Here is a 12,239-nt window from a genome sequence, read left to right as displayed (position 1 = left end):
GAAAGGATTTTCCAAGACAAAATATATTTCATTTGGTAACTTTTTGTTCTCCCTATTCCTTCCCTCCCTCCCCATGATATAGTCATATTCTTACTTTCAATCGGTATGTAATATTTTATAAGGGTTTGTCAGTGGCAGATTTTAGCTGAGATAAAACAGTTTTTAATGAGTGCTTATTTTGAAAATCAAGATTAATATTGAATTTGCTCCACAAAATATCAGTACCAATGCAAGATAATGCTGCAAGAAAGCAAAGGAGAGAAAATGTATTGTGGCTTTGCATTTTTTTTCTTGATAAACATGTTAATATTTATTGATTCTTAAACCTTAAATATTTGAAGTTCAGCTATTAATGCAAGGATTAAATCTTGACATTTACAAAAGATCCATTATTAACTAAGTATAAAGGCAGAGATAAATTCCTTGGAACTGCCTGAGAGTACCTTGTGAATTTTAGGTCAGAGACTGTCCACTGCTATAATGCTACATTTCGTATTTAAGGACTGATATCATGATGTTTATCATTTACCTGAATGGCCTTCTACAGATGAAATCCTAAACATCTGAACAATTAATCTTACAGGCTGTAATTTTTACTATGAATACCTTGTTAAGACAGCTACCACTAGACAACGAGTTGTCTTCATATGTATTTTCCCCTCTGTCTTGGAAGGATTTGTGTTTAATAGATGTATACTCTGCATTTTACTATGCAAACTTCAATATTGAAAGTAATGATGATTAAGATCTGGCATTTAGTGATGCTTAGAATAAATTGCCAGTGACAATAATTTTACAGTTAAGAATAGTTCTCCATATAAGAAATCATCATTTTAGGTTTCAAGGTCATCACAGAGATCTAATTCAGAATAGTAAATATTTTCTGACACAGCTGAATCATCTCAAACTGAGTTTGTGATTGATGGGACAGAATGTTTCATTTTTTGTAAGTGTAGTAAGTACACAGAACCATAGTATTAAAACTCTGTATGTATAAAGTAACATAAATAGATGGTGGTATGACAGCAGAGGTTGAATCTTACAGAATCACCAAGAAAAGACCTCTAAGATCACCTAGTCCAACCGTCAGTCTTCCATACAGTATGCCATTAAATTTCATTGTCATGCAACAGATGGCAGCAGAGGGGCAATCCGACAAAATGACATCTGACATGGAAGCGCATATGAAGCAAAGGTGCATCATTGAATTCCTTCTTGAAGAAAAAATCGCACCCACTATCATTCATTAGTGCTTGCCTAAACATTTATGGAAATGAAACAGCGGATGTGAGCAGTGAGTCGGTGAGTGGTGCCTTCCAGCATTGGCAACAGCAACATGGAAGACAGGCAGTGTTTTGAATAGGCATGCACAGCTGTCACACCACAAAATGAAGAGAGTCTTCAAATGTACAGGTTTGTCAGAACCGACTGAACCAATAAAATGCTGAAGGTGGCAGTTTCCTGGAGTGCATCATTACTGATGACGAGCTGTGGGGTCACTGCTGTGAGTAGGAGTCAAAACGGGAGTCCATGGAGTGGAGATGTCTGAATTCCCCATAAAAGAAAAAGTTCTAGACACAGTAGGTAAAGCGATATGTGCTGTCTTTTGGATGAGGAAGGGGGTGATTCCTGTGTATTTCCTGGAACTAATCATCAACTCTGATTGCTACATCGTGACACTGACTGAGCTGAAGGCTCCAACTTCCAGCCTCAGGCCAGAGAAGAAGCCAACCTTTTTCTTGCAACACAGTAACACCAGGCCTCATACCAGTTTGGAGATGGTGGAGCATATTGCCAGTCTTGGCTGGACAGTCCCACCACACCCACAGTACAGTCCAGATTTGACGACCTTTGACTTCCATCTGTTTGGGCTGATCAAAGGTGGACTGTGTGGGTAACGTCTTCCTACCAACAGTGTCACCATTAGCAGCTGTGAAACATTGGGTCATCCCTGCTGGCGCAGATTTTTACGAGCATAGCATGTAGACTCTTGTTTATCGCGCTGTCAAATAGTTACTTGTGCTCATTATGTCTGTTGTAGTTTCCATGGAAATTGAATAGTTATTACTTTCAGAGTAGCCTAGATATTTTCAGAAAACATTTCAGTTTTTTTCAAAAACAATTCAGTATTCCTGCCCTAATAGTTCCTCAAGTCACTGTGAGCAATATTTAGTTCATTCAGAATGTCTACACTTTTTTATTATTTGTTTAAAGGACCCAAATGTTTTATTTACAACTGAAATAAAATAACAAAGATAAAAGCACATCAATAAGTAGAAGCTCCTTGAAATGTTGCTTACCTTGTTGAAGGTGAATTTTTAGAATGTGAAACTAAGTATAGATCTTACTATAATATATCTTCAAACCATCAAATGTAATTTTCTTCTATATTCTTTAAAGAGATTTTTTTTTTTTTTTTTTTTTTCTCCTCCTAACAGAATTGTTAGAGTTTGGCTTAATGAATTTCAATCAGTCATTATGATGAACATCTTTTGTATAACTAGTCTGTTGATAAAGTGAAGAGCTCTCATAGTCCATTCTAACAACTTCAGTCTTCAAGTATCTATATATATCCCAAACTATTTCGTGTATTGACAAAATCCTGTCTTTTCACGGAGAGGTTTTTCATTTTCCTCTGAAGTGTCATTGGTTGTATTTATAATCAGCACTGGAAGCTGAGGACCAATAAGACCATAATGGTCCCTTCTCACCTGTACTTCGCAAGGAAATGCCAGAGAATTACTGAGAGGCTGAATTAGACAGTTGCCCATTGCTTCAGGTCTTGTGCTCCTCTCTGCATCAGAACGCTGAAGAGCTGTAAATGTTGCCATTGTTTTCAACATTGTGGGATTAGCCACTGTGCCTATAGGATCCCCTATAAAATAACAGTTCAAGATTCAGATTTTCATTTTATGGACTGAAGGTTCAAAGCCAAAAAACAGTGCTTTGTTGTGCTGGTATTCAACTGAAATTCGTATGAAAATGATGGAAGTGTAAAGGAAGCTTACCAAATTTGTGTACTGTGCAACAAGAATCTCATTTTAGTCATTTACTTCCTGTAAGAGAACAAAAACAACAACAAAAAAAAAAAAAAAAACAAACAAACAAACAAAAAAAAACACCCAAAAAGTTTAAAACAGCTTTACAAACTTTACTTTTTGAACCTGAGATCTAATTTATAATGGAAACAGTGTAGTTTATAACTTCTATGTTCAAGTATGCCAGGACTTACACTAGCTGGATTGTTCTACTAACAATTAAATCAGCTAAAGCATGAAACAATATAACAAAGTGTATTTCGTATTATGTATTATCTGTAAAGCATTCCTTAAAAGATATGTTTTGAGTTATAGAAGATATTTATTACCAGAAAGAATTATTGCAATGATAAGAAATAAGCAAGATACTTTTAATAAGCCTTCAACAAGGCTGCAGAGAAATTAGATGATTTCAGATATGTTTTTTCTTGCTATTTCATTTACTTCTGGGGTTATCGGAGTTGCTATTTTTGTGATGTTATTGATAGCACAGAGAATATAGATATAATTCAGTATTCATAGATGCAAGGTGTAAAATGTGAGATGTAAAACTTGCATTGTTCTTTCTCATTGCTATGAAGATCATATGTATCTTTGATTTTTATAAAATATTCACAATAGTATTATATGTAGCCAAGCAATGCAATCAGATGTAAATTATTCACATGATAATACTATTCTCACCCATAGTATTCTTACCCTTGGAATTTTTGCAGTACATTTTCTGACTTTTCATTTGCATATAAGAGAACCCACCAAAAAACTATTTTCCTTTGTGTTGAAAAAAAAACATGTTGTGAATTTGCATTGCAAAGAGAAACTACTATAGGATTGTTCAACATACTATTCAAAGTCAATTTAAATTAGTGAACAGCGAAAGCAGGCAAAATAAAATGAGAATTTTTAGGAAATAAAAATGAATAGTTTAGTGAGTCCTATTTAAAATGGTGAAACAATGGAGGAACCAAAGAGTGTAGTTCTCTGGTGTTTTAAAAACAGTTGTGATGGCAATAATTATGAATAGATTCTTTGTCTATAATTTCCATGCAATTTTCTTTATGGCAGAGGATTTTCTTAAGATTTTTTCCCTTGTCGTTTTTATTATTATTATGTTAGTTGTGCCCAGAAATCTCAGCTGAGATCATGACATCTTTGCATTAGAAGCTTTATAAAAATATATGGAAAGACAGCTCTTAGCCAAAAATTCAAGTTTGAATTCTGAAAAGTGTCAAGAGAAGTACAAAATAGTCATTCACTGAGTGTCATACGGCAGGTTGATAGAGGAGAAAGATCTGTAAGCCGAGTGTACTGTTTTCAAGACCTGAAGCTAAACATTGTCTCCATGACTTGATAAATGTGAATGGAGAACAATAACACAGTTATGAAGAATATAGTGATAGCAACTTTATTTGCTAGATATTCATAAACAAACGCAGTGCTACCCCATAAGAGATTTTCCCAAAAGACTTGGTAAGTGCATGACAAACTGGTGTGTTTTTTGGCAACGTCGGGGAATAGCTGGTGAAAAAGGAATCCCTGATACTTGACTGCTGCAGTTTTTATCTTTGAACATTGAACATTTATGGAGACCAAACAGTGGATATGAGCACATTGAGGCAGTGGGTGATATGCTTTAATTGTGTCATCAGTGGTCACCACCTCTGTGACTTTTACAGGCTCTTGTTCATCACTGGTAAAAATGCATAGCTAATGGTGTCAAAAAATACTATTTTGTAGCTGAGAATTAGCTGTATCTTTGTATTTGTTGTCATTTCCATGAGTAACTTTGGGAGTGACCTACACAATAAAGCTCAGGGGTTTTTGGTCAAGGAAGTTTTCCTGGTTTTCTGTGTTGAAGTTTGTGCAATATGCAGTATCTTGTGTTTCCAGAATGTATTTAAAATTGTTAAATTTACAAGAAAACTTATTTTGGTTATACAGTGTTTTCTGTGAATGTTCTAATATAAAGATATTGCATTAATAGTTTAAGAAAATAAATGCTATTTGACTAATAGTCTCTGTTGCATGTTCTCCTTTCAAAAAGCCTTTTCTAGAACTCTGGAGAATTGCCCATATATATCCATAGTGTGTTCTTATCCAGAAGGGTGGGGTTTCAATCATGTGCGATGGAGACAATCGAAGTACTGATAGCTACGGCTACAGATGGTTTGTTCACTAGAAATTGTGTGGAGTTCAGTAACAGTGGTTTCTTTTTCCTTCAGTCTGGCTTAACGTATGGCAGCTATTGATTTTAAATATGACATTTCTGCTGGTTAATGTCAAGCTTTCGGTGTCCAGATAGAGTTCATTTTTCCTTTTCATCTTGAGGAAAGAACCGAGTTTTAAGTCTGAGAAGTATTTAACAGGACTCTCTTCTTGCCTGAACTGTTACTGTGATATGGTCAAAAGTAAGAACAGATTAAAAAATAGTAACATAAATCTTAGCTGTTAGAGCTGGTCTAAACTTCAGTTTAAATGATCTCCTTCTAACAAAAGAAGTTTTCACTCTTACAAGGTGTGCATATTTTTGACATGTCTGTTATCAAATTTAACTAAAGAAAACCCAGCAGAGCATGGGGTAATTTCTTTCATTTCAGTTCTAAGTAAATCAGTGTAAATGGAACGACCTACTGGCAAGTGGAATTTACATACATACTAACAAAATCAAATGCACTTCAAAAGAGTGAGGCTAGATGAACACAAAAATTGTTCTTTCTTATTTTGAAAGAAATCCCCAAGAATAATGTGGCTGTTTCCATTAGGGAAATGTTAGGATTCAGATGGTTTTGTTACCCCAGGAAGAAAAGTAAAACAGCAACCAAAACTGTGTTCATGTAATTGAGGAAGTTTGTTTTCTTTTTTTAATTATTTTTTATTTTATTTTATTTCAGGAGTCTAAACTGATTGTGCTTACCCTGTCTTTTTTTCTTTTTCTTTTTCTTTTTCTTTTTCTTTTTCTTTTTCTTTTTCTTTTTCTTTTTCTTTTTCTTTTTCTTTTTCTTTTTCTTTTTCTTTTTCTTTTTCTTTTTCTTTTTCTTTTTCTTTTTTTCCTTTTCCTTTTTCCTTTTTCCTTTTTTTTTTTTTGCATTGTATTAATAGAGAAAATTGTTTTGATAGAAACTTATTAATTGCAGTAAAGAACTGTATGTTACTTGTCCTACACTTCTTACAATAGTCAATGATGGAAACTGGTGAGAAATGTGGTCTGGCTCACACTTACCAAGCAAAAGCAGAGTAATCATTCATTGTTTAAGTTTGCTTTTGCATGTGGCTTTGGATGTTAATTTATTTGATGTAAGATTATGACTCATTCACTTGCTTTGCTATTTCTAGATACTTAAAAAGTCAATATTGAATTTCCAAGCACAAATCCACATATGATTAAGCAGAGCTCCACTATCAGAGCTTTAAGTTAAGAAATTTATTGGTATATATTATATCTGTAAGATGAGAAGTTATAATTTGGCTTACTATCAAATATGTACTGCTTAGGTTTTGTTGATAATCATTTTTTAGAATATATGACTCTTCTAAGTCTAGATGCACCTTAAGTGGAAAATGAAAAAGTAATTTCTGGAAAAATCAACAAACCAGGAGTAACTGCATGTTATGAAACATAATTCTCTTTGTTCTCTCTTTAAGGTTTAAAGCCAAGTGATCCAGCCATGACCGGCAAAACACAGACCAGCAATGTCACCAATAAGAATGACCCAAAGTCCATTAACTCTAGAGTCTTCATCGGCAATCTGAACACAGCCATTGTCAAAAAAGGTGACATCGAAGCAATCTTTGCAAAGTATGGGAAAATAGTTGGCTGCTCTGTGCACAAAGGTTACGCGTTTGTACAGTACATGAGTGAGAGACATGCCAGGGCTGCAGTGGCAGGAGAGAATGCCAGGATCATCGCAGGGCAGCCACTCGGTAAGTGCAATACTTATGTTCAAATACTGTTATCCTCTCTGCATTATCTGCTGTTGTTACCTTGGAGATTAGTAAGTTTGTTTTACCATTATTCCTTCTAAGTATATTTTTAGTATGCTGGGTCTGGCAGAATTTTAGAAGTATTATGTGCTACCTAGATATTAGTTTTTTGTGTGAACTCATTACAGTGAACATGATTAATAAGGTGAAGAAAATATAAGTTGGAGGGTTTATAATTTTTTGTGTGAACTCATTACAGTGAACATGATTAATAAGGTGAAGAAAATATAAGTGTTTTCTCTTAAGCTCTGTGAGTAAATAAAATGTGATATAGGAAGACTATGACTCATAGGTGTGGCTGTTTTGCCTTTAATTAATCTAAAATAACATCTAGCCTACTGGTGTGCCAGATTTTAGATAGAAGCAAAAGAACGACTTTTGTTAGGCCTTGAAGTTGTACCAAATCAAACTGTAATGTAGTTACTGATTTAGGTAAGTTTACTACAAAAATCTCAGGTTGAAGTTACTCCCACATGATGTTGTAGATACTGTTCCTTTGAATTTCAAACTTAAAAAAAGTATGACATTTTCATTTTCTAGTGCTTTGTTATTAATATTGAGTATTTCTGTCTTTTCTTTTTGTTGTGGTTTAACCCAGCAGGTGGCTCAGCATCACACAGTCATTTGCTCGGTCTCCCTTTTCCCAGTGGGAAAGGGAAAAGAATCAAGGGAAAAAAAAAGTAGAACTTGTGGCTTGAGATAAAACTATTTACTAAGATAGAGAAAATGAAAAGGATAACAGTTATGACTAATTATATAAATATATATGAATGTATTTAACAAGTGATGCGCAAGCAATTCTTACCATCTCCTGGCCAATGCCCACCTTACCTCCTGAGCAGTAGAAGAGAGAAAGATAATCCCCACCCCCCTCAGAATTCATACTGCATGATGTCATATGGCATGGAATATCCCTTTGGCCTGTTTAAGTCAGTTGTCCTAATTCTGTTTCCTTCCAGCTCCTTGGACCCTTACTGCAAATGGCCTTGGCTCTGTACAGCATTACTTAGCAGCAGCTATAAACATTAGTGTTTTTCACCTAGAACCAAAAACATAACATCATACCAGAAACTCTGAAGTAAACAGTTTCATCCCAGCTGAAACTATGACAGTATTGAAAACTGCCATCTTAGAAAACTATTAGAATTTAGATATGGAGGCTGGCAATGATGAAATCAGCTGGAGTATAGTACTAGCCCCATCTATCACATGTTTAGTAATTATGGACAATATTACATATGGATGTACTTCACTAGACCTCTGAGATATATTACTTAAATCAAACTCATATATATAATGCTTATGCCAGGAAAAAGTGATGTGAAGCAAGTACTTTGGCTGTAACAAGTCATAAAGAATGGACATGGCTTATTCATTTTCAATTTCTCAGGCTGTGGAAATTTTTATTTCTGATTATTTGTAGAAATTGAGGTATTTGTGTTAGGTATTTTGTCACAGTTGGCAAACAGTAATTTTAAATTTTATAACCTCTGTGTTTTGGGATTAAACAAACAAACAAAAAAAAATAAACAAATTAAAGAAATCCAATTACATATCAGGGGCGATTACTACTTTTTTAGGAAAAGTTATATATATGAGTGAAATAAAAGAACCTAAGTGAGAAAAGCAAGGCTGCAAAGTCAGTCTGTGAGATGGCATTATTAGAAGATGTTTCCTGGAGCTGTAGTCTCCGAGCAATAGGCCATGTAATGCCATCAGTGCATTATTTACAGCTCCTTGCACACTGGTCTGACCAGATTTTTTAAACTGTGTTTTCCTAAGGCAATAAATCTGTTATTACTATGACTACTGTTGTTAGTCTCTTTTAGTTTTTCTTGTGGACTCTATAATGTTCCAAGTGCTTTGTGGAAGAAGATGCCCTTGCTCTACTCAAAGTACTTTTGTGCTTTGAACAAAAGACGGGTGGACTTGGTATAAAGGAAATCAAGGGATTCTCAATTACTTGGACTATGCAAAGTCTTTAATAATAATGGAAATGTTATCCAATACTAAGTTAAATATGTACAATATTAAAATGTTTTGTGATGGCATATTTCATTCTTAAATTCCTGATATATCAAGGAATGTAACAAGCCAGGTGAAATTTTATTTTTTAACTGTTCCAGGCCTCTCCTATATTGTCTGTGTAAGAAATATAGTTGTCATTGGTATTTTTGACAAAGGAAATGATTTTGTAAAAGTGATACTCCTTGTTAGGCGAACTTCTTCTATGACTTCTTTTTTTTGGTAATAGACATTAACAGTTGCCTCAAAATAGTGAGGAGCTGATAGATAAAATTTGCTTGGAGTTATGAACAGGAAGAATAATTTATGTGAAAATTGTGTTTTTGAATGGAAGAAAGTAGCAGGTGGACACACTATTGTGAAACTACTTGATAATTTACAGATTCTATAATTTACAGACGAAAGAAGACAGCTCTATATTCTGAGAGCCTTGCATTCTGAGAAAAACATTATTTTATGTCAGTAGTCAAGATATGGTAAGGGGATAAGAAAGCCTTTTATAGATGTATAGATAAACTTTATTAGCATAGGTAGATTTTCTTTTAAATGCAAATAGAGTATATTAATGATACAATGAGGGCTGAATTGTAGTCAGTTATCAAAAGCTGTTTGAAAAAAAAAATGGACATTTGAAAAAGATTATCACTTACTATATGCCTGATAGAAGCTGCACTCAGTACCTCACACAAGAAAGAATAATTTGGACTGTATTATGAATCTACATCAGATCTTTTATATTTTATAACAAATTATCAATTAATGTTAGTTCCCATCTTCCATAGAGTCTTGCCATTCAAAAGTGTGATGTTATTTACAGCAGCTTTTGGCAGTGTTAGCCAGAAATTGTTTTTGTCTATGTAATTGAAGTGAAAAATTGAACCTATAAATTCCCATAGCTATATATAGTGTTATACAGTTCACTGGTAATGATGATGCCCTTCCAATCCAGTTTTAGGCAAAGGAACTGCATGAATGTACATTAGAGTCCTGTCTAAGTATGTCTTATGAGGTAGGGTTCCAAAGCATAGGCTTATACATATAAGGCCTACAAGTACATGACAAGGTGTTTTGTTTAAAACATTTCTTTCAAGTACAAATCTAAAGCATTGGCAGCACTTGCTTGCTTTTGTGTGGGTCATCATCATTGGCCTGCTCATCTCCTCATACAACTCTCAATTTCCTACCGGTATGCTTGGTGTAACCAGTGTTGTGTAATGGCTACTCCATGGATATTGCTTCAGGGAAGTGGAATTCATGAGCTGCGTGGTTCTTTCCAAGATTTCTGATCCATAAAGTACAACATGCACTGAAAATCTGTGAGAAAGGGACCTTAAAGTACTTACCATAAAGTTCATGCACTTTCTTGAAGTGATATTATGCCTTTAAGGGTATACCACTTTTTCTTCACATACAGCAAGACAGGAACAGGTCAGTATTAGGCACAGGAATCTGTTTCACAATAATAAGTTTGTGAATTCCTTCACGCAGGAACCAAGGTTTTCAGATTAGTGTAAAAACTGCAAATTATGTTTTCGGTTGTGGCAACTCAGTCACTAAATCTTCTCTACTGTAAACACCTCAAAAGTTTTTATCCATTTAAACGTATCTTCAAGTTAGCTCTTTTCCACATGTGGCAGAGACAGTGTGAGCAGGAATTATTCTGAAGAAATACCGTGTTTCTCCCATGACCTCTACAGGTCATGGTGAGAGGTGAGAGGATGATCAGAGACCTGCTTGCTCCAAAGAAAAATCTTACACCTGGGGAGGAATAACCACACAAATCAGTACAGATCGGGGTATGACTTGCTGGGAGAAGCTCTGCAGAAAAGGACCTGGGTTTCCAGGTGGACAGTAGGTTATCCATGAGTCAGCAGTGTGCCCTTGTGGCCAAGAAGGCCAATCGCGTACTGGGGTGCATTAAAGAGTGTGGCCAGTAGGTCGAGGGAGGTGATCTTCCCCTCTACTCTGCCCTGGTGAAGTCAGATCTGGAGTACTTTGTCCAGCAGAGGGCCACAAAGGGATTTGGAGTACCTCTGTTATGAGGAAAAGCTGAGAGAACTGAATATGTTCAATCTGGAGAAGAGTGAGGAGGAATCTTGTCAATGCTAATAAAAACCTAATGGACAGGAGTCAATGGGATGGTCCCAGGCTCTTTTTGGTAGTGCCAAGTGACAGAACAAGGGTCAATACATCGGCACATATTGGAACAAAGCAAGTTCCATCTGAACATGAAGAAAAACTTCTTTATTGTAAAGGTGACAGAACATTGGAACAAGCTGTCCAGAGAGACTGGATATTCATAAGCTTCTTGGACACCTTCTGCGCAATCTACTCTAGGGAACCTATGTTAGTAGGGGGTCTCTTCCAACCCCCGCAATTCTGTAATTCTGTGATCATAATGTACATAGTATACATATTGTACATGATGTTTCTCTGGTTAGTTTAAATTAAAAAGAAATATAAGTAAAGACTTATATTTCATAACTATATGGCACATGTCTTTTCTTATTCACACGCATTTTTTCACATTTTAACTGCAGAGCAAGTTTGTTATTTGGACCAGAATAAGGGCCAAGCCACCTTCATAGGCTCCATGAGAAAGCAAATTAAACGTTCCCTTGGCTTGGTAGCTTTTATCTCTGATGGTGTTGTTTTTAAGTCACTGTAGAGTATCATTTTCAACTGCTGAGAGAAAAGCAAAAGCTTATTGTGTCAAGAGTGCAGAAGACACTGTAGGTCTTGAGTTGATGCCCTTTTTAACTAATAAATTAGTTCCAATGTAACTTCAATCCTGTATTGTTGCTTTAAGTATTATTCAAGTATATCTGCCTTCAGGTCTAAATTAGATGCAGTCTCCAAGTGAGCATATACTGACATATAGCCTCAGGTAAGATGGTGGTTTCAGATAATTATTTTGGGTGATATACTCTATTGCACATTCTTCTGAGAAGCACAGAAGTCCCGCAGGGGCTTTCTAAATGATGACTACCCAGTAGAAAATATCCAAGGAGGAGAGAAGGTAATAAAGAGAGCCTTTAGAGAGACCTGACATATACCTTTGTTGTAAATTGAATTGATGTGACAATAGGGCTATCTTTCCTTTTTTTTTCCCTTGCTTCTACTCAAAAATCTTCTATTTTATAATTCTTATGTTTTGCAACACTGAGGGGCTTAACTAAGTATTTGTAGAACTAG

The 12,239-nt window shown here is 35.2% G+C and overlaps 1 protein-coding gene across 11 annotated transcripts in view; it reads left to right on the top strand.

Annotated features, from left to right (window-relative positions):
* RALYL (RALY RNA binding protein like) overlaps positions 1 to 12,239 on the top strand; it is a 370,127-nt gene that overhangs the window by 176,281 nt on the left and 181,607 nt on the right. For all 11 annotated transcript variants that reach the window (XM_048938715.1, XM_048938716.1, XM_048938705.1 and 8 more), the window contains one exon: positions 6,681 to 6,959. In XM_048938715.1, coding sequence (XP_048794672.1) covers positions 6,704 to 6,959 — 256 coding nt within the window. In that variant the 5' untranslated portion in view covers positions 6,681 to 6,703. The remainder of the gene's footprint in view (positions 1 to 6,680; positions 6,960 to 12,239) is intronic.

The sequence above is a fragment of the Lagopus muta genome, chromosome 3 (genome assembly GCF_023343835.1).
Source record: "Lagopus muta isolate bLagMut1 chromosome 3, bLagMut1 primary, whole genome shotgun sequence".
Classification (NCBI taxonomy): Eukaryota; Metazoa; Chordata; class Aves; order Galliformes; family Phasianidae; genus Lagopus; species Lagopus muta.
Note: the sequence above shows the minus strand (reverse complement) of the source record. Positions and strands in the feature narration are given on the sequence as shown.